Raw genomic sequence first — 23,483 nt, forward strand, 5'->3', positions numbered from 1 at the left:
TCAGAAATGCTGGATATGTGCATAGTTGAGTGTCTTCTAGAGGGTAACTAATCTAGAGCCTTTAGTATTTTATAAGAAGGGTGTCTTAGTCTTTTGGGGCTGCTGTAACAAAACATCAAAGACTGAGTAGCTTATAAACAACCAAAATTTCTCTCACACAATTCTGGAATCTGGGAAGTCCAAGATCAAGGTGCCAGCAGACTCAGCGTCTAGTGAAGGCCTGCTTTCTGCTTCAAGTATGGTGTCTTCTCTCTGTGTCCTCAAATAGCGGAAGGGATGAGGGACCTCTCTGGGATCTCTTTTATAAGGGCACTAATCCTATTCATGAGAACTCTGCCCTCATGACCTAATCACCTCCCAAAGGCTTCACTCCCTAATTCCATCATCTTGGGCATTAGGATTTCAACATATAAGGTTTGGGAGGACACAAACACTGTGAAAACATAGCAAAGGGAAATGAAGATCCAGAGATAGTGTGCCCAGCTCTAAGCCACACAGAAAGTTAGCATTGGTGCTAGGATTAGACCCAGGTTTTAGTGACTGCCAGTTCAGGAAACATACTGCCATAACATGTAACATTCTAAGGATGGACTCATATGGCATTCAAACTCATAGGCATCCTAACTTGGTCTGTGAATTTATTTATTCATCTATCATCATTAAAGAAGGACTTATTAAGTGATTGCTATGTACCTGGCACTATAAGTGTCCATGTTTTTTACTTCATTCTAAGTATTTGCTGTGAGCACACACCCACACACACACACACACACACACACACGCAACAACAGCACTGTAAGCCATGAAATTTTAGCTCATCAAAGGTCATCCTTTGGTTTGGACCTCAGTCTTCTTCACCTCAACCTTGAATGTGACCACCTCAAGGACAAGCACATCTAAAGTTTCCCAAGCAGATCAACTTCTCCTTTAAGGACTCTCAGCCCCGGAGCTTCCATACATTTTTTCTGTTTCCCTTTTTGTAATTATTCACCCTCACTTTCTCTGAGTTCTGCTTTTGTTTTCACCCTAGGTCTTTTATTCTGCCGTTTAAGATGATTTCTTCTTCTTCTAGGAGGAGAAGGGTCAGGTCTCAGCAGCCGTCTGAGAATTTCTCTTAGCCATTAAGTTATCCTTTGGCTTTTTGTCTAATAATATACATTATTAATGCACATTATCTTGGTCTTTCTGCACAGATATTAATTTATTGGGACAGAAAAGGATCTTAGAGATGATCTAGTTCAACTACCTGGTTTCACAGAGGACCCTTGGAGCCCAGAGAGAAGAAAATGGTTCAAGTAAGTTGGCAAATTGGTGGCAGATCAATCCGTTGAATGCAGGCTTCCTAAATGCCACTCAGAGTTCCACCTCTGGCACCACACTGCCCCTGATTTCTCTCTTTATAGACACCGCTGATCTGTTTTTAACTTTATCACTTGCCTCTTCCTCAAGGAATATAACTCACAGAGTTTCTTGGTTACCCATGCCAGTAAATGGTTAATCTCACTGAGTCCAAGGCCCTGGAAACTTCTGGGAGGGAGCCAGGTGAGCAAAGAGAGCAGATAAAGGCAGCACCTGCCTTGGGTTTGGAACAGCCTGGGGACACGGAGAGAATGTAAACACATTCTGCAAATCTTATTGTCTGACTCTGTGCCAGCGTCTTTTGGGTTCTTGTCATGGAAAATGTTTCCTCTGAGGTCATTCATTGAACAGAGGAGCACTGAATACCCTCCAGGGTGCCAACCCAGTCCCCCCTTTTGTCCAGGTTAAATAAGCAAGGGACTAACGTTTCATGGGCCTAGAAGGCCCACCTTTCAACAATACAGGCTGGGAGGTAGGGAAAAGGAGCAACTTAGAAAATACACTGTGCTGTTCTGAACTGCTCTCTCCCCCTGGCTGCCCGCCCTCCTCCTTCCTCCAGTGCGGCCTCCCTCTGTTTGCTCACCCATACTTACAAGCACACGCCCTGCGTTTAGAGCAAGCGTTAATGTCTGTGCTTCCTCGTAAATCTCGGTTTGCTGCCTGGAGCTATGTTTTTAATTCTGTGGTGGAGCTTTGAGAGTCCAGACTGAGTAGAAAGGAGGGGCAGCGGATGGATGTAGTAATGGAAGCTGCCATTGCTCCTTCCGGGGAGCTAGACTCCTCATTTGCTTCTTTGAACAGGTAGTTTATACCTCAGCACAGCATCTGTGAAGGCCAGGATGGAAGGAGAGGGGGGCGTCGTGGGAAAAGATGTTGGCTATCTCACACTGTGCAAAAGGATGCATGGCTTCTCTCCGAAGAAAGAAAAATGTGTGGAATGAGCAAATGAACCCAGACTGGTGACCGGCTGGCATATTTTTCTACTTCAGCTAAAAATGACTTCAAGGAGAGGAGTCTGACAAAAATAACTTTTGTCTCACAAAGTTTGTAATTGAAGAAAGTTTTCCCTTCATTGAACTTGAGCTCCTCTTTGTGTTGTTAAACCGTATTTATTTTCCGTGATTGGTCCTTTGGCACTTGTTTGATAGCTTCTTCTGTATAAGCCTCATCGCTTCAACATGGCTTTGCTTTTCTGGAGTAGGAAGCAAATCTTCTACTGGGCTGCTGTGATGGTTTAAAGTAGTAATTGCTTGGGCCTTCCACCCTGCCAGCAACTGTATTTGAGTAGAATTTTGCATCTGAATCACTGAGTAAAACGTGTAATTAACATGACTAAAGGAAGAACTGTGGTCTTTGAAAATTCTGGTCCTCAGTTTATGTATCTATAAAATGAAAGAATTAGAAACACACCCCTAAGGGGCCTTCCAACTCAGACAGTCTAGGATCCTAAAAATCTCCAGCTATTACTATAAACCCTCTTCCTCTACCAAGTTCTTATGAGTCCTAATGGATCCTTTCTTTTACTTCTATACCTTTCTGTGAGGTTTTGAAATTTATCAGAAGTGAAGGGTACATTAACCTTCTTGCTTCCACTACTGTGACAATGGAGGCCAGATCCAGTTGGTGTCTTTGAGGATAGAAAGTGCGAACAAAATAAGTTGCAATAGATGAGCTCCTCTACTTCCGTAATGGGACTGTCAGGTTTCTATGTGTACCTGTTTAGGCCTGGGAAGCAGATAATAGTAAAATAGGCCCAGAGATCATTAGAGCTTGGGCAACTGGAGTTCAGGGATTGGGCCTTATGCATTTCTCTACTCGAGATAACACACTGCACAGAGAATGTGCTAATTAAATGGTGGAATTGAAGATAGACAACTAGGAATGTTTCAGAGAACCAGCTCTAAGGTGATTTAAAAGATCATTTTTAACCTATTATAAAAGTTTTACAGGACTAGGCTTATTCAGTCTGAAGAACAGAGAATTGAAAGGGTGTTTTAAGGTGAATGAGAGTCTCTCTGATGGATTTAAGTTTAAGTAGGAAATTATATACATCAATACATTGATGGGAAACAGAAGCTGATGCATAAGAAATACCCTGGGACTCAGAATCAGATGAAAGAAAGGGATTAATAGGTGAAGCAGAACATAGAAGATTCCAGCACCTCCTCTGTGCTAAAGATTTGCTCCTCTGGTTTTGTCTATGTCCAGAGATCATGGTGTTTATCCTCCCTCTTTTTATTCTCTTCCACTAGTGGTTCTTGACTTGATGATCTGCTTAAACCTGGTCGTACTTTTTATCTTATGTCCTGTTAACTTCATCTATTTCTATCAAAAACATTTAAAAATTGCTTATAAGTGTTGAATAAAATGAAAAAATATATAAAGGCTCTAACAGTACCCAGTAAGCGTTATGGTACATAATAGGGACTTAACATTTGCTCAGTCGGACAGAGCCTTCCAGCATACAAAACATTTTTTCATCCATTATCCTCTTGTCCCTCACGAAATTGTTGTTACCTGAAGATGAGAGAGGTGGTGTGAAATGCCCAAAGGCACAGAGCTAGCGAAAGCCAGGGTTTACACTCAGAGTATGATATTGGGAAGAGAGCTACCAAAAGTCTTTCTTTGCTAAATAATTTGATTTTGGCATTCTTTACCTGGGACTATACTCCCACATTGATTAATTTGACCAAAGCAGCTCAGCGAGAAAGACCCAATCTTCTTACCCTGACAACATAACATTTTTGTAATTTCCCCCTACCCTTCTAGTGCTAACCTATTTTCCTATAATCTCATAATTGCTATTGTTGAGAGTATATAAAAATTTACAGTTCCTTTTGAGACAGAGATTTTCTTTCTGACCTTTAGCTAGGATCCCTGGGCAGGTTTTTTGCCCACAGATCATGGCAGGCTCCGTAGGGCAATTCTTTTAACTCTGTGTCTATTGGAAATAAAGCCGGCTATGTTGTGTAATGGCAGGAGCTTAACTTTGAACGTATTTTGTGACTGTAGCCCAGGATGGTGAAAAGAACCCTAACTGAAGTCTTGAGAGACCAGGGCTCTCACCAGCTCAGCCCCGCCTGCTGCGATGCTTTGGGAAAGTTTTAGTCCTTCCCGAGTCTCAATTTTCTCATCTCCACTCATCTCCAGAAAGAAGACACTGGGCTATAGCTTCCAAAAGCCCTTCTAGCTCTGACATTCTACAGTTTATAAACCTTAAATTACTCTTCCACCACATGGTGGCTGATATGTGCTTTTCCATGTTTGTAAAATAGCGTGGTAGGTGCTAAAGTTTCCGAGGAGTGATGAGATAATACTGGGTGTAGGCTTTGCAGCAGAAGATCTGTTCTACTTAAGGAGGCTATTTTGATACCCCTAAATTACAGAAGCCATAATCCAGAGGCTTCTTATGGATCCTGTATGTCCTTGACAGGGTGAATGCTAGCAGCATCATGACCATAGCTGTCCACACCATTTACACAGTTACCGAAGTCATGGAATATCACCACATCGAGACACCCTGAAGGACATATGGGGAAACTGAGATTCAGAAAGAGAAATGAGCTTGCCTATAGTCGCATAGTCATACAGCATTAAGTGTCAAAACCAAGACTAACACAGCACTCCCTGACCTCCTGTTCACTGCATTTTTTACTCTACTCTTGTCACCTCGGATGACCACTCTCATGGTAAGCACGAGTAACAGTTTAATAAAGCATTCCCAGTCATAAAGGGAACCATAGTGTCTGCAGTTGCCCTAAGGAGACATTTGACAGAATATGATAGATTTTTATACGACTCTAGTACTAAAAGTTTTGCTGAGAAATACCACCTTAGTTTTACCTTTGGAGAGACTGCGTGGTTGTAGATTTCTCTTCCCATCTATCGCCTTTGGAGCTCAGGAGAGAAGGTTGGCTGAGCTTGTATGTTTAGAAGTATACTACATCTCTGAGAAAGGGCATTGCCACACTCAAATTGATTAATTATTTAGAAGTAGGGCCCCTCTTGAATTTCATGCTTAAACTTCATTTGAGGTTTCCCTAAAGTGAAAGATATAAACTGTATTTACCAGGAAAGCTATCTTGGAAGATTTTCATTGCCTTTGAATAAAAGCAAAATTGCACCCAGCACATAAATTGACATATGAAGCGTAAATAATTGTATCGTGCAAGTTGTTTTGAGGGACTCAAGCCAGAATGCTCCATTAACTAGCATGCATAGAATATTCATTGAGCTTAGGGCTTATTACCAGGCCAGTGGAAAAAAAAAAAAAGAATGAAGGAAAGTACAGGGGGGGGAAGATAAATGTCAGTATAGCAGCTGAGAAAATGAAGGGTTAGAAAGGGAACTTTAGAGGTATTTATGATGTTTGTATTTTCCTCTCTCTTCTTTTTCTTTTTTCCCCTTCCTTGGCAAAGGATTAAGTACAAAAAAGGTGGGTATCAGCCTTCAAATATAATCATCAAGAATCTGAGAACTGAGCAGCAGAATGAGACAGGCTCTTTTCTTACTTCCCTTCTGAAAGAAGAAGCCGAGGAATCAGCCCGTTGGGGTGTTATATGCGTACGTGTGAGATTGTGTTTATCGACATTTCTACACGGATAAACATTCAGAAACCACAGTGACATTCCCAGAGGAATCCTGTCTTTAATACAGGAAGTGACAGCTTTGTGAAGGCATCACAATTGAGCTCTGGTTTTCCCTTGAGGTCTGGTTTTTCCTTCTAGATCCCAGGATTTAATTTCTAGAAGAAACGAGAGCTCTGTGATGTTCCATGGGTCTGCTTAGAATCACGGGCAACTTAGTTTTAAAGCTTGTTGAATACAAAGCACCTGAGCTAGGCTTAATCTCCAGGGACCTCTTTTGCATTCAGAGATGTCTAAAACCATAAACCATAAATTCTGATGGGTACATGCAAAAGCAGAGGCCGCAGAAATTACAAATTTGTTATCCAGTGTGGCCACATTCCCCTGCCACAACTTTCCTCCCATCACCACTCCCAAGCTGACTTTCTCTTGCTCTGTACTTGGGTTTACCAGATGACCAGGCTTGCGCTATAACAGATGGTTACTGCCTCCTACAAAATGTGGGTCAGGACTGTGACCAGGCATAGTCTTCCTATGAGCTCTGACGTGTTTGTTGCTGCAATTTTGGTAGAAGGAATGTGTGCAGAGAATAGAGAACCATGAGACATAGAAGCTGAGGTCACAGGGTATTTTGAATTGGTCATCAACCCTCTTAAAGATCAGGCATACCCTCTTGGGAAGGTCCCAGTTCTTCCCAGTTCTTGGGAAGTCCCAGTTCTTTTCTCAGTCATTTCTTGCTTGAGTTTACTGCTTAGTGGATACTGTAGTTGTAGTCATCTTCCTTCTCCTCGAAACTGTCTCCCATGTTGATGATGTCTTCCATGTTTCAGTTCCTGTCCCACCACTTGACCTTTCCTTCTTCCTTCCTCTTTTAACTTTGACCACCAGAATATTGGCATGAGTTCAGTAACTATATTTCCAGCCATGGCCTCTGTCCAGAGCACCAGAGTCACATTTCCAACCAGGCATTTACCCACAGAATTCTCAACAACATCTTGAACTCATCATGTTTGAAACCAAATCCACACTTTCTTCTCACCTCCTGAATTCCCTGGAACAATTTAACTAGTTGGTCAGCCAATTATCTCAGCATCAATAGAAAGGCTGACTGGGGCATTACCTTCCCTTCCCACACTTTTCTATTTGTTTTAATCTAATGAAAATGGCTAATCTAAAGCAAAACTCCTTTCTTGCAGGAGACAAGGAGAAGGCCTTAGGATCTACCGGGGAAGTCCAGAGCAGCAGTCACTATTATCCGGTTGGAACCCGTGGTCCACTGAGGTGCCTTATGCTACCTTCACTGAGCACCCTGTGAAATACACCAGTGAGAAGTTTCTCGAAATCTGAAAGGTAGGAGACGGCTTGGGCATCACTCTCCAATTAGCTTTGTTGGTGAAGCTATGTGCTTTTAAACCATGTATTGTTAAAAAAAAAAATAAGGTACAACCTGGGGTTTATATAGATAAAAACTATAAAAGTTTATAGGACTTTTTCAGTAAACAGTAGAGCTGTTTTATATTTGAAAAAATATATATAGCAATATTTATAGTAACCATACCACTGCTGTTTCCTCTTTGCTAATCTCTGAGCAAAAATTGTAGTGTAATATTGTTTTAAAATTGCAGTAGTATTGTTTGTCTGTGTTTATTGCTTACAGGGTACATAAAATTTTCTGTGTCTAATTAAATTTGAATTATTTTATTCAAAGAAGGAATGTGAAATAGTGTGAAATATGAAGTCAGATATGGCTCGGTGGTCATGTTTAAGTCACTTTTTTTTTCTGGGACTTGGTAATCTCATCTCTAAAACGGACACAGTGAACAACTGCCTTTCCTCTCAACCTCACTGGGCCATTGTAAGGTTAAATGGGATAAAGCATATATAAATGTTCCGTAAATCGTAAAGCAATTAAGAGTTATTTTTAATGCCTTTAAATTTCATCTCCCCGAGTAAATTTAAAATTCATCAGTGGCAGGGAGATCCCCTTCTACTATTGTTTCATCTTCCCTAGGGAGACTTAAGCAGTCCTTGGACACTCTAAGTAGTCAGGAAGTAAAACAGCTGGAGCTGTAAATGCAGTGAATGAGCAACCTGTATACTTTCGACAAAACCAGATGTACACATAACAGTGTGCTTACGGCCTAGAAATTCTTGCCTTCTCTGTTCTAAGTTTATCTTTATATGCTGTCATTCACTTCAGAATAGCATAACTTTATTTGCTATAAATTCAAAACATGACAGTCTACATCTAAAGTCCTTCTGTGGTTGGATGGCATACATTGCATTTCTTGCCTTATTTTAAACACATTTATTCATACAAGTGAATATGTATATGTATAAACAAATATTTTTAATTGGTAAGTTCCCTATTTTATGAAAAAGGATCTGAGGCAAAATGTATGTGGTTAGAGGCTAGATGGGGCCTCCATTCCCCCTAACGTGTAGGTGAAGTTGGCTTGAATCCAATTCTGCTCTCAGCAAAGCTCAGTTGTCCTCTCAAGATTTATGCAGATGTCCTCAGGGGCTTCTGGTCTCCAGGTTTGCCTCTGACACCAAGCTCTTGCAGGCGCTAAATTAGTTCTTTGTATGGATCGTTTTGCTAGTCTCCCTGTTATACTCCTAGTTCGCAATACCTCAACCCAGGCATCAACATCAGCCCCTAGCCTGACTCTTAGCCACCCAAAATCAACAATAACAAAAAACCGAAATGAAAACCAGAAAGAACATAACACTGACACAAAGGCATTTATGTGAGAGTAGACTCACTGAGGACTTCTGGGAGATAGAGTGGGAGTTTACATCACAATAATGCCCCCAAATTCAAATGGAATATCTGTTCTCCTTATTGTTAAAAGACCTTATTAATAATAATGCTCAGATATGTCGCTTCATAATCTCCTCTCCTTTTCTCTCTATCCTGCTCTTGTTCTTCCCCAAATTCCTGTTCTTTTTCTCTTTCTTATTAAAAGTGCAGTCATTTATCTGTTTCTTTTTTTTTTTAACACTTGTTAATCCAACTGAAAGAACTTAATAATGTATGTTTCCAAAGCTATTTCCTGCCTTTAAAGGAAAACTGGTTCTAATAATTAATTTAATATATATTTTGAAGTAGTAGTAATTCTTTCTATTTTAAGTCAAAAATAAATACCAACTGCCTGGGTTATTATGTCCATCACTTCCTGGGCAAAGTCTTCTCTTATTTCTCGTATCTGGTGTGTTTAAAGCACTTGTTCTCTCAGTGTCCTCTGCTGGAAGAAATTCAGGGTAAAGGATTAAAAAAGAAATTGTATGAACTACAGAGATATGCCACTGCATTACTCTAATACTTGATAGTGCTTTATTGTTTTTCTGCCATAAAGAAATAAAATTAAATAATTTAAAAGGAAGCTAAAAAATAAAATATCAAAAGGGGAATGGAAAAAAAGGGGGAATGGAATAACTGTTCCCCAAATGCCCATGAACACAATTAGCAGACTGGAACATTAAGTTTTGCCCAAGACTTCCTATCAGCCAAGGCTAAAGGGGAAACTTGATGTTCATATAGCTCTCCTTGGATGGAAGAAAGAACAACAGGTGTGTGTGTGAGTATGTGTGCACATGCATGCATGGATATGAGCACCATGAGTGGTTGGTTAGTTAGTTGGTTGGTTTCCAGTCAATCAAACTACTTTTTGAATCTGTTAAGTGTATTTTCTTTAAGGCTTTTCTCATTAAATTATTGTTTTAAAGTCTTTATTTCGTTCCTGAAAACAGTCTGGAACTTTTATTTGCCAAGCCATTTCTCAGTTAAAGGCCACCCCGAATCCCAGCTCCCTAAGAAAACAAGTGATCTCAGTCTGGGATATGAGATGATGACTACTCTGATCCAGTTCTTTGTGTCTTGGTTTTTCTTTTGCTGTTGGTTTTTATGTCACAAAGTTATTTGTGTTCAGGACATTTTCCAAAATTGGCTTTGATTAATATTCAGTTTTATTAATGTAAAAGTATAAATAAGAAGAACAGTAATTCTGGGGATATAGAATCTTTTGTATGAATATTTTGACATAATAAGATTTTAAAAGGGTGATTTAAACTATTTTTTTCATTTCCCCTATGAATGAAATAGGAAAAAGTAGAAGAACACAGGGGAAATGCATAACTAAGTAAAACACTTGAAGCAATTTAATTCAATTTAGCAAACCTATTATGGCAGGGGAGAGGGAATCATGTACAGCTGAGATATCCACAGTCAAGAATTTCAAATTATTTACAATCTAATTGAATAACTTATTTTTAAAAGTACTTTTATAAAATTCATTTTTTTGGTTGTTTTTACTCAGAGTCTTTTCTTCTACAGAACCTGGACTCTCTCTATTTAACAATGGTTTTCTGGTACCTAAAATGTGCAGCTATTCTGATTGTTGTTAAGAATACAAACATAAATGAGACAAGATTCTTCCCTTTGTGGAAGGCATTGCTTAATAGAGGATGCAGATAAAAATGCAAAGATTTTTAAATAAGTGCTAAAGAACTGAAACAGAGTTTGGATCAGATGAAGAGAATTGGAGATAGTTGAAGGTACATGGAGTACCTTAGAGACAGTTTAGCTGGAGTTTAATCTTGTACATTTCCCACCATAATTGTATTGGCTCAGATGATAGGTATAAGAACCTAAACTAAGTTAGGAGTGCTAGGAATGGAGAGAAGATGAAGAGATTTTGAGATATTCAGGGTATCAATGGAAGACGGTAACTGGCATGATATGGTAGGTGAAGGAGAGGAAGAAATCAAAGATGACATGGTCTGGTTTGGGTAGGTGATGAGTCCATTAATTTGAACGAGGAAAACTGAAAAAAGAGTAGGTTTAAAGGTTCAATTGAAGAAATGCTGAGTTTGAAAGGTCCATGGAATGTGGGGTTGAGTTGGTTGCCAGGCAGTTAGAAATTTAGGTCTGTCCAAAGCTCAGGAGAGAAAGTTGAGCTGTTTATATAGGTTTCATACCACACAACACCGGGTCGAAGCTGAGTGATGGGGTTGATTGGTCAGAAAAGTACCTGAGGAAGAGGAATTAATGGAAAAAATTGCATTCAAATTCAAATTTATACTATCTCTAAGTCCTTCATCACTGATATAAAAAAAATCACTGTCAAATTTATGAAATACTAGGTCAAAATACATTACTTCTTTTACCCATCTCACTAACTCTATATCACTTCTACTTCCGGTAAGTGTGATGGTCAAATGGCTTCTTTCCAGACATTCTTGCTTATCTCCAAGTCTTACCAACTTTTTTCAACTTGTGCATGCACATACTTTGCATTACTCATACAAAACAGTTGTGAAAATAGGAAATAATATTGTTGGTATTGATTTTATATTATAAGACATAAAATGATCTCATCAGTTATGTAATTACACTTTATATTTATTGATTACAATTTGCACGTGTTCACGTAATTCAAGTAACAAAAACCCTTTGAGGGCGGGATGCTATCTCCACTTTAAAAGTGAAGGTACTTAGAGTGACTAAGTGAATTGACTGAGGTATTATAATAATAACTATTTCCACATGCAAACAATTTGCAAATGATCAGGGAAATAGTTAAAAACCAGAAAGAACTCTGTGTGTGTGTGTGTGTGTGTGTTTATAGTCATTGCTATGATATGATATGATACTTTACAACCAAGGTTAATTATTCTCAATTGTTTCATCCACTTTATATTTGCAACTTTTAGCATTATCTTTCCTCTTTTAACCATTTGTAACAGAATCAGTTTTGTTTGCCCAATGGGCAGCAAGCCAAACGCTTAGGTGCCGAGGTTTTCAGCAGAGAAAGGGTTTATTCACAAGGCAGCCAAGCAAGGAGATGGATGAACAGATATCAAGTCAGCCTCCACAAAGACAAGGGGCTTGGGATATTTACAGGATAAAGAAACAGGGTGGTCTGAGGCATGGGGAAAGGTGATCGGAGGCAAGAAAACACTGAGGTAATCTGTGTTCCCTGCAGGCGTATCGGAGTTACATCCTTCTTCCTAGGATGCTTATTCAGAAAATGATGCTGTTGGTATAATCTGAGGGTGGAGTTTTTGGCCTTCTGACATCAAAAGGTCTTCCTCTGGACACTTACACAGTGGAACGGTCGGTGGTCTCGACCAATTTGAACTGGACAAGACTAGCTCCATGTTCCTGAAAAACAATTCAAGCCACCATTTCTCTGGCCACCCATAAGTTAGAGGTGTTATCTATAGGGGGCAGTTAAAGGAATCTTGCGATATATTCTCTAACCTACATGAAGCTTGGAGGGCATGCAATTTGCAGGAACAATTAAAGAGCGCTTAGTCGAAGGCAGGTTACAGAATAGTATTTATTAAGCAAGTTTTAGTTCAAGGGATCTAATTGATGACTGCCCTTGGTTTCACGTTGTCTTGCTGGATTCTTAGACTGTGTGGAGTCTTGCTGAGAGGAACTAGTGATTGAACCCAGAGCTGTAGAATAATAGTGAATGGATCATGGATGCTCTACAGCTTAATCAAAGTGATTTACAGACCAACCCTTTTTACTTTTGTCTGGCATCTTTCTCCTTATTTTCAAGGGAATTATGAAAGTGAACCAATGTTTTAGCAATCAAATGTAACTTTATATTCTTAACCCCTTGGTTTTCTGCTACATTAATTCAACAAATATTTAATTATTTATATATTTTTTATTTTAATTTTTTTTGGCCGCACAGCTTTTGGAATCTTAGTACCCTGACCAGGGACTGAACCCGTGCCCTGGCAGTGAAAGCGCTGAGTCCTAATCACTGGACTGCCAGGGAATTCCCTAACAAATATTTACTGAATACCTACCTGGCATTGAATACTACATGCTGAGCAATGCTGTAGATAATTATTGGGATAGCAAGAAGAATAAATCAGATTTTGCCCCCAGACATTTATAGTGTAGAGGAAGAAGGCAAAAAAGGTAATTAACAAATTATAATTTAATGTGCAAATACTGTTGATAGAGAGATTCAAAGTTTTTATCAGAGCCCAGCAGAGAGAACAGTTAAGTCCCAAAGTTAAGAAATGTGATAACATTTGATGTGAAACTCAAGGTAAGACTGATTTAAGCATCAAAGCAGGTGGGGAAAGACATTTTAAATAAAAGAAACATGATTAGAAGCTGCAAATTACAGAGGTGTATGTTCTTGGACAAAGAGTCGTTCACTTAAGCTAGAGTTTAAAGTGTGTGTGTGTGTGTGTGCGTGCGCGTGTGCACGGGGAGGGTTGGGAAAATGGAACAGGATGAAGATGGAAATTAGGATTTGTAGAAACAACCCTTTTGTAGGAAAAAAAGCTTTTGCCGCATCGTCCTTTTTCCGTCTATATGCCTGAACATACCCACAGTCACGGTGTCTCTATAAAGATAATTCCAAGTAATATGTGCAAGGGTGATATAAACATCTGTTTATCTTCTGTTCAGCTGTGTGGCTTCCCAAGGGGTTTCCGTTGCTGGGTATTGGATGGACGTTTTACTCCAACATGCTTCACTTGCTGCACGGGGTGGCTGAAACCTGTAGCCTGAAGGCTTGGAAAACCTGCTCAGCTAAAGAACGTGGGCCTGCAGGCATGAAACCTGGTCTCTTTACCCAGTGTAAACAGGAAGCAAGTGATGGTTGTAATAAGGAAAACTGAGCCTCTGGACAGTGAACTGCTGGCAGACAGCATCTGAAGCAAACCAGGGGCCCAGTCACTCAGCTGGTAAATAATCGCTGTAAAGTCAAGAAGAACATTACACACTCACACACACACACACACACACACACACACACACACACACACACACACACAGCTATACTTTACCCTAACCAGCACACAGACCCTATGTAACCGGAGTTGTTAAAACTTGACCCTCTGTTTTTGAGACTGGAATAAAAGAGAGAGCCAGGGGTGGGTGTATAAAAGCTTTTAGAGAAAAGTATGTGGCTGGTGGCATTCATATCAAATGACATCGCGTTCCTGTCACACAGATTGAGTTCAGGTGCTTGAAATGCTCGAGAGCCAGCTTGGGGACTTGGCCTTTTGTCTGCCTCCTTCAATGCACAGCTTGTCCCTCTGTCTTCACAGCCCCTCCTCTTTACAAAGCGCTCACAGAAATGACTGGAAATGAAGTGCATCTGACTCGAATGAAATGCCAAGTTCACTGAGTATGAAATAGTGTCAACTTTTTCTTTCCAGCACTTTGATTCTGAGGCTGCAGAGAATTCTCATGAAATAAAGCTTATGATGAGGACTCTGGGGAGGCATCCAGTAACCCAAACTGATATATATTGATCTGTGAAAAGGCATCCTGACAATCAGAGAGTGTTGACCACGGAAATGTTGAGGTGAATTGATGAATTGCACTTTGGACTTCAGGAAATCATAGTTCGGCGATGACAGTGATGATGTAGTTAATGATTTATTGACAATATTCATTATTGGCAATAAGGCTTCCTTTAATGCTTTTGCAATATGACTCCAAATTCCAGCCTTATCTTATTCACCTTCCCCAACCCTTCCTGAAAGACATTAGCATGTGGGCACACACACATAGAGCTTATTACAAACCCTTTGTTTATTAAAGTTAGTTTAATCTGTGTAACCACCCTATGAATTTGATGGTATTAATAGCCTTATTTTATAGAAAGGAAACTATAAAATTCAGAGAGGTTAGGTAACTTGCCCAAGGTCACACAGCTAGAGAGGGCCATATCTGCAATGTAAGAGCAGATCTGTTTTATCTTAATACTCATGTTACATCATGCTATATACTTCCTTTAGTTCAGTGGTTCTCAACAGGAGACGATTTTACCCCTGGGGCACATTGGCAATATCTGGGCAACACTGTTGGTTGCCATACCCAGGGTTGTGGTGCCACTGGTATCTGGTGGGTAAAGCTAGGGATGCTGCTTAACTTCCTAAAATACAGAGGACATACTCCCCTGCAGCAAAGAATTATTTGGTCCAAAACAGCAGTAGTTCCAAGGTAGAGAAATCTTGGATTAGTTGTATAGATGGACAGCCATACTTCTGACTTTAATTCTTAGAAAACTGGATGAAATATTTGAGATGCATACATGAAATGCAACAGAATTAAAAATAATTTTTGCCTTGAGTATTTGGCGGAGCATTGTGGAAGAGATAGGATTTGAGCTTGGTTTTGAAAAATGAGTTTTTTCAAAACTCATTTTTGGTTTTTTAGTTTTTCTTGGTTAAGAAAAATGAGCACTATAGATCTTTGTGGATTGAACAGACTGTCAGAGCTAGAGATTCTTAGGCAAGCTTAATACAGTGGGTTTTTTAAAAAATTTTTTTAAATGGAAAGACTTTTAAAAATAAGATCTTACTCAGAACCCAAATACATAAAACCTATAAAAATCGAGCAGCTCTGATTGATGTGATTATAGGGACTGAAGCTTACCTTCTACCTTTTCTTCCATATCTTCTCCCCAGATCCTCAGGTATCTGTTGTTTGAACACTATTAATAATAGCACTTTCTTTCTTTTCAAAAGAATCCTGGTTTGGATGATAAATTATATGGTCACCCAACCTATGAAGAAATCTAGTGTTCTAAGGAACAAGTTATGAAAATTATTGAGTCTGATTTTTTCTCTATCCCTTTTGAAAATGAGGAACGTAAATTCTTTCCTAAGTATTAGGATTTCATTCAAATGCTTCTAGCAACTTACATAACTATAATATAGATATCAAAACCTGGAAATTAAACATTGGTACAATACTATTAACTAAACTACAGACCTTATTTAAATTTCATCAGTTTTCTGTTTTGTTTTTCCTAATGTCCTCTGTCTGCTCCAGGATCCCATATTACATTTAATTATTCTGTCTCTTTATTCTGTTTCACAGTCTTTCCTTTATTTTCATGACCTTGGTGATTTTGAAGAATACTGGTCGGTTGTTTTGTAGAATGTTCTCACTGTGAGTTTGCCTGATGCTTTCTCATGATTGGATTTAATTGAATTCGATTTTGGGGGGGCACAGATACTGCAGAAATGATGTGTCCTTTCACTACCTCCTATTGCAGGCTCACAATGCCTGTATGTCTTATTACCAGTGATGTTAACCTCGATCACTTGTCTAAGATGGGGTATGCTATATTGCTCCTTTGTAAAGTTAGTATTTTTCCCTTTATAATTGATAAATATCTTGGAAGAGGTACTTTGATGCTCAACCCATATTTTTTGAAGTCATGGTTTCTGAGTGGAATTTAATATAGCCTTTGGCATCTAGGGAGCTTCCATTATTTTAAAATAGTGCATATCACAGGTTTTTACAAAAGTGCTTTCTGGAGTCTATCGTGCATATTAAAGAAATGGCCTTCAAAGTCTGAAACTGAAGGGAATAGGACTAAGGAAGCTAAAATCGTTCTTGCTTGTAAGTGATAATATTTATATCTATAAATAGTATGCTTTAAAAATAGTTTTGAGCAATGCACTTGGGTCTAATGAGGTTGGTATTTACCATCGTTATCATTATTATTATTTTCCCATTTTCAGATGTGTAAACTAAGGCTCAGGGAGATTAAATGATTTTTCCAAAGTCTAATCTAATCATCAGTAACAGATAGGGCAAGGGAACATACTTTTCTCCCACTATATACAGTGATAGAATGGACATGGTTAGATTACAGTGAGTTCCATATCACTGGGTATGTCCATGTAGAGGGGTGTGGCTTCTTGGAGAGGATGAGTGTAGGCAAATTAAACAGTAGATGAGCGGCTGGAATCTATAAACCTAAGGTCACTTCTGACCTTGATTATTCCATGTTATTAATTTATTCTTCCGATTTTGCTTTTCTCTCCTGGAAACTTAAGAAAGAACACTTCTTTCTGACTTTTTTTTTTTAAGATACTGATGATGTATTTTCTTATTTTTTATAAATTTTATTTATTTATTTATTTATTTTTGGCTGCATTGGGTCTTTTGTTGCTGCGCGCGGGCTTTCTCTAGTTGCAGCAAGCAGGGACCACCCTACATTGCGGTGTGTGGGCTTCTTATTGTGGTGGCTTATCTTGTTGTGGAACACAGGCTTTAGGCATGCAGGCTTCAGTAGTTGTGGCATGCAGGCTCAGTAGTTGTAGCTCGCAGGCTCTAGAGCACAGGCTCAGTAGTTTTGGCGCATGGGCTTAGTTGCTCTGCGGCATGTAGCATCTTCTCGGACCAGGGGTCAAACCCGTGTCCCCTGCATTGGCGAGTGGATTCTTAACCACTGCACCACTAGGGAAGTTCCCTTTCTGGCTTTCTTATCCAATCAGCTAAAGAGCTGGTGGAGTTTGCTGTAAGGGATGATGTCCTCCTTTCCAGAATCTCCAGGCTATATGACTATAGTTTGTTTCATTCAATGATGCTAATATTTAGATCCATTCTAAGGTCTCAAAGAGGATGCTAGGACTGGGAACTAGTAATAAGAAGTAACTTCTGTCTGTCTTTGTCACTATAGGCTCATGGAAAACAAGCAAAATCCTACCTGTCTGTTGGATTCTTTAGTCAGTGATATTTAGAAGTGAGTCTGTTTTTTAACAGACTGTTTGACATTATCTAATTCGGTAAATATTACTTGAACTAAAGTAGAGGGACAAGTACCTTAGTTTATTTTGAAAACCCACAGATACTGAGGCACTCTAGCAAACTCTATGTTGCTTATCATAAAGTCACTATTTTTTTAACTTCTGATATTATCCCAAAACCATAGATTTAAATGCATCTTTTCAAAAGAGCAAACTGAAGCTCGAAAAGCGGAAGAGAATTTACAATGTCACAGAGCAAGTAAATCAGCAGTTTTATTTGCATGGCTTTTCTTTCTTTTTTTTCCTTATAGGTTAGGTCAAATAGTAGTGATGGACATATTCTAAATTTTAGATTCTTTTTCTTACCAACAGGGAAACTAAGCCTCCAATGGAGAAGTGGTTGCCCAAGGGCAATTTGGTATAAAATTAAGAATCCAGGATAAAACTTATATTGAAAATGGAATTATGGGGAAAGACTACAGCCTTCTCATTCTTCATTGAATCGTCATTCTGTATTAGTCCCTCAAAGCCAAGATGGGCCTCCTCATGGAGAAAAGGAAAAACAATGGTGTCTTTATTGAACATGCTTAATAATTTAGATTGATATTGGAATATACTCTAAAAGTTTTAATTTAGACTTGTAAGCCAGTTGCCTAGGAAACATATTTGGATCTTACTGTGAGTAGGCCCTTATTCCTCATGTTCCTTTTTACCATGGTGCAGAAAGTGGAGTAATTCTGGACAAATCATTTACCTTCTATTAGTCTTGATTTCCAACACGGGAATGATGATACCTTCTTTTACTTACCTGGTAGGCTTATACTGGAATGAAATAATGGATATAAAAGAGCTTATTGGAAATACAAAGATATGAGCTTTCCTAATTCATTTCCTTCTTTATATCTCTGTTTGCAGTGCTCCCTGAATTACCCTCCTCTTAACCCAATTCAACTTGATTTGACCAAAAGAAGGAATTTTTTTTCACTCATTTAACTTAAAGTTCAGGATAGGCTGATCCAGTAACCCAAATGGCTGTGTGAAGAATTACTCTCTCTCCATGTCTTAGTTCTTTCCCTTTTGTTGGTTTCAGTCTGTCAGGTTCTCACTGTGTGGACAAAATGACCATGAATACGTCCAGGCTTGGATGCTATCAGTTTCACAGCCACATTGGTCATGTGCCCCTACCTGAATCAATCTCCCCGACCAGAGGAATGGATTCCTCTGATTGGTTAGGACTGAGTCATGTACTAAAGTCAGCTCTGCTTAAGCTATTTGGAATAAATGGAAGAATGTGGTTCTCCAAAGGAAAATCGAGGTGCTCTTATTGGAAGAAGAGTCTCAAATGGAGGAAAGGATGCTGGCTTGGAAAGAACAGCCGCTGACAGGCCCTCTCTAACCTCATTTCACCCATTGAAACCCTATTAACCCTTAAAGGATTGTCTCAAGAGTTTCCTTTTGAAGTCATTCCTAATCCTCTAACCACATACGATTTCTCCCTCTTTTGTGTTTCTTTAGCATCACGCGCCTCTTTTCGCTGTTTATTTTCGTGGACTTTGTACGCTCATCACAAGTTCATTTTCTATGTTATTATAGTGTCACTTCTGTGAGGGCAGAGACTATATCTCCCTTGTCTTTGAATCTTCAGCAGTACCCGACTGGTGTCCGATACATAATAAACTATCAGCAAATATTTGTTAAACTGACTACTTAATGTTGTACAAGTTACGAATAATGAAAAATAAGATGTGGCAGCTAATTTTATTATGTACATTATTAACGGATTAATTTATCAAAAGACTAACAGAAGCAATGTTAACAATTCTGAGATACGATTTCTGTTTAAGAAGTAAGAGTAGGGCTTCCCTGGTGGCGCAGTGGTTGAGAGTCCGCCTGCCGATGCAGGGGACACGGGTTCGTGCCTCGGTCCGGGAAGATCCCACATGCCGCGGAGTGGCTGGGCCCGTGAGCCATGGCTGCTGAGCCTGCGCGTCCGGAGCCTGTGCTCCGCAACGGGAGAGGCTGCAACAATGAGAGGTCCGCGTATCGCAAAAAAAAAAAAGAAGCAAGAATAACTGCAGCTCCAGGAGAGTGGTCAACCATTGTGAGCACTGGCTGGGGACGGGGTGTCTCTGGACCTACTCTGCATTCACTAACTCTGTGCCTTCTCCTCTTTAGTCGTCCAGGTTCATGTCTAAGCTTGTTCCAGCTATCCAGAATGCCCACAGGGATTCCACTGGATCTGGAAGAGGAAAGGGATTGATGGTGTTAACTGAACCCATTTTGATTGAGACCTACACGGGTCTGATGTCATTCACTGGAAACTGCAACAAACTTGGCTATTCCCTTGCCCGGGGAGTGTTGGTTTTTGACACTCTTTTTGGGGGATAAGTACATCATCCATAGCTACATCATTACTGCAGATTCTGTTTCAGCCCACCGTATTTTTGGACTGAAACAATTAGTTATTGTTAAACAGTATTACATGATTTTGAAGATTCAGTATCTTAGGGGACCTAAAAGCTTGATTAGATTGATAAATGCACACTTCAGACCTTATATAAGGATAATCAAATTTCTTCAAACCAGAAAATAAATGCTCCTGAGCCCATCAAATAATGTTGGCAAATGAATGACAAATGAACACCTGATCATAAACTTGGGGAGGACCCTCTGGGTTCTTGTTTCTCTGTCCTCTAAATGTAGGCTTGTTCTGGGTCTTTATTTTCAGCCCTCTGATCCTGATCTTCCCTCTCACTGGGGTCTCAATCTATATTATTTTAGCTACCTTTTTTTATGGGGATGACTTCCAAATCCATATTCTCATCCCTGGTGTTTAAGACTCAGTTTTGCACTTCTGTCTGCTGATCTCTATATCAGTGTTCCAATGACAACTTACACTCAGCATCTTCAAAATCTTGGATTTCTGTATGGGATTTTAATGGCCCCAGTCATCATCCCTGAAATCCATCAGTTTTGATGTCTTTCAACTTCTTGCCAGATACATTCCATATAGTATCTGTCTTTGTCTGGGCTGCTATAACAAAAATACTACGTGCTGGGTGGCTTATAAACAACATAAATTTATTTCTTACGGTTCTGGAGGCTGCAATTCTGAGATTAGGGTGCCAGCCTGGTCAGGTGAGGGCCCTCTTCTGGGGCTCAGATTTCTTGTTATATCCTTACAGGTAAAGGGGCAAGAGTGTTCTCTTGTGCTTCTTTTATAAGGGCATTCATCTCATTCATGAGGGCTCTGCCCTCATAAGCTAAGGCCCCCTGTTTAATACCATCACAATGGGCTTTAGGATTTAAACATATAAATTTGGGGGGGGGCATAAACGTTCAGACCATAGAAGTACCACATCTGTATGTGACTTAGATTGTGCCCAATGCCCAGATGTCAAACTTAAAGTTCATTCTTCTTTCAAAACTGTTCATATACTCCTTCTCCTTTCCATTCTCACAGGTATGTTATTAGATCATGTTTTAAATTCTGTTTACCTGGATATTTGTTATACACTTTTAATTGGTATCCCTGCTTCAAGGCTGACCCTCTTCTAATCCATTTTATACTTGGTTGCCAGACTCCTAAAGCACAATTTGATCATATCATTCCCTGTTCAAGAACTTTCAATGGCTCATTTCCTTTTGCAGGGTTTTTTTTTTTGTTTGCTCATATGTTTTGTTTTTTTAACAGCAGACCTTTCCTTCTAATGAAATCTGTTTCAGTTGCCCAATATGTAAAACAGATAGAAGTAGGACCACTATGATTGAAACAGAGATGAGAATGCCACTGATCTCCTCTTTTTTGGGTCTCAGAAGTGCCTCTGTGGAATGTCTATGGATCCCACAGGAGTTTAAGAAGAATGTTTCCAAAAATACTCTTCTAGCTCATTCTGTTTCTATTTTCTTTTCTCTCATATTTCCTCTTTGTCGCTCCTTGACTTAGGTCTAATTGTGAAGAACTCAGGAGGTCATCTCATCTGTTTTCATCTCTAAATTTTTTTTTCAATTTTATTGTATTTTTAATTTATTTTGAAAAGAAACTTTTAATGTTTAGCAGTGTAAACATTATTATAATTAGCTCTTTGCCTGTCCAAAGAACCAAAGTTGAGACACCTTGGCTGGTATTCAAGTTAAAAATTCCAGCTGTTTTTTGGGGGGTGGGAAGGGGGTGCTTGTGTGAAGTCTAAAGTCTTTTCTTCAAAATGCTCACTTCCTCGATTTCAAACATTTCCTCTGATATTTCACAAACATCAATTTGATGGAGGCATTCAAAATCCAAACTTTGAATAACCCTCATTTTATTTTGTTTTTATCTTTGTTTACTTCCATTAGTAGTTCTCTCCCTCTCTTTCCACTTCCCAGCACCCACTTTTTTTCCCCTCATGACGGCAAATATTGGTATAGTCCCCAAGGCAGGGAACTTCTCTTCAGACTGTAAAAGGAAATGTTGAAATCCTTAGCTGTCCTGTCAACAGTAGTGGAATGAAAAGTCGTTGGATTGTTTTGGCAGTGGTTCTGAAGCAGGCACAATTGGCAAATTATTATAACACCACTGCCTGAAAATCCCCATTTGCCTCAAGGTAGTGGCGTTTGTTGACAGAAGCCTCCAAAATGTCCAGCACATTCTCTTGAGTTACCATTTAAGGATCAGTCTGACAAGTGACTTCTTTCTGCATATTTATTCCCCTTGTAACCTAGGCTGGACTGTTCCCAAATGACCTTCGAAAGGACACAATGCAGCATCATCAATGGGGCAAATCAGAAAAGATGAGAGGAGGGAAATATCTCTTAGCCCTGAGGTCAGTCTGTACCAATAGGGTACCAAGGTTGTTTAGTGTGGAGAAGAGTGATCTCAGAGATGACATAAGAATTGTCTTCACATTTCACACAGATTGTCCTGTGGGATATTCCAGACACTGATAAATGGGATCTAGAAGGCAGGATTATGACCAGAGGATGAGAGGATTCAGGGATTTGAATGGCAGTTTAAGACAAGAAAGAACTTCTTATAGTTAAAAATGTCCAAAGATGGGAAGCTTTGCTCCTTGGAAGAGTCTCCCATCACTTGATGTGTACTAGTAGGGACTAGATAAAGTGGATATTGTGAAAGGGATTGTTAAAGGGATGATTGATTAAATCATTTAAAACCAGAGAATTTATGATTCTCCAAATAATTGTTGTCGATGATTAGGTAATACATCCTTTTTTTTGGAAAGAGTTGAATCAATCATGTGAGACCCTGGAAAATTACCTGAACTTTCCTAAGGTTTAATTTCCTCATCTGTAAAATGGAGACGATGCTATCTCTTTTGTCTACTTCATAAAGACCTTGTGATGATTCCATGAAATGAGGTTAAATTATTTTATTAAATAAAACTCATTGAGTATCTGCCCGTAGTGCAATGTCACTTTGGCAGCAGAAACTGGGACACCATCCAAGGGAACTAAATTCAGCTCTTCTGGGAGTTGTTTTTTGGTCACCATGGACCTGCCGACCACCTCTTTCCCATTTGACACATGGTATTCTCACTTGGGTTCTTTGTCCATGAGCTTGACAAGTAACCACAACCCACAAACCAGGAGACCTATATGTATACCTGGGCTTTTCCTTCAGGCTATCATCTGAACTATACCAATAACGTCTCTCAAAGGGGCATCCTAGGTCTGACTGGGAATAAGATTTGATACAAGAGGCATTAAGTACAAAGCATATCATCATAAAAATGTCATGGTTGGCCATTTTCTCTATCTGATCTTTGTCTATTCAAGAAACCCTACTAGAAAATCTCCAGTAAATCTCTGTTCAGAAACTATTTGAACAATTCTATTGGCAGATTGCTCATAGTCTTCTGATACATCTTGGGCAGCTCTGATGGTTAGAAAGTTCTCCTGTTGATTTAGATTCTGGAACATCCATCTGCCATCTCTTTTATTTAAAAATAACATTCCCATGCTGGAGTAGGTTCAGCTTGTGTTTCAGTACCTGGATGTGGGGCATTGGGG

At 39.4% G+C, this 23,483-nt stretch overlaps 1 protein-coding gene across 1 annotated transcript in view; it reads left to right on the top strand.

The window, feature by feature from the left end:
* The window catches only part of TPRG1 (tumor protein p63 regulated 1), a 104,803-nt gene extending 84,938 nt beyond the window's left edge, over window positions 1–19,865 (top strand). Inside the window, 2 exon segments of the mRNA XM_024767528.1 lie at window positions 7,142–7,295; window positions 19,653–19,865. Coding sequence (XP_024623296.1) covers window positions 7,142–7,295; window positions 19,653–19,865 — 367 coding nt within the window.
* The last annotated feature ends 3,618 nt before the right edge of the window (window positions 19,866–23,483 follow it).

The sequence above is a fragment of the Neophocaena asiaeorientalis genome, unplaced genomic scaffold (genome assembly GCF_003031525.2).
Source record: "Neophocaena asiaeorientalis asiaeorientalis breed wild unplaced genomic scaffold, Neophocaena_asiaeorientalis_V1.1 scaffold225, whole genome shotgun sequence".
NCBI lineage: Eukaryota > Metazoa > Chordata > Mammalia > Artiodactyla > Phocoenidae > Neophocaena > Neophocaena asiaeorientalis.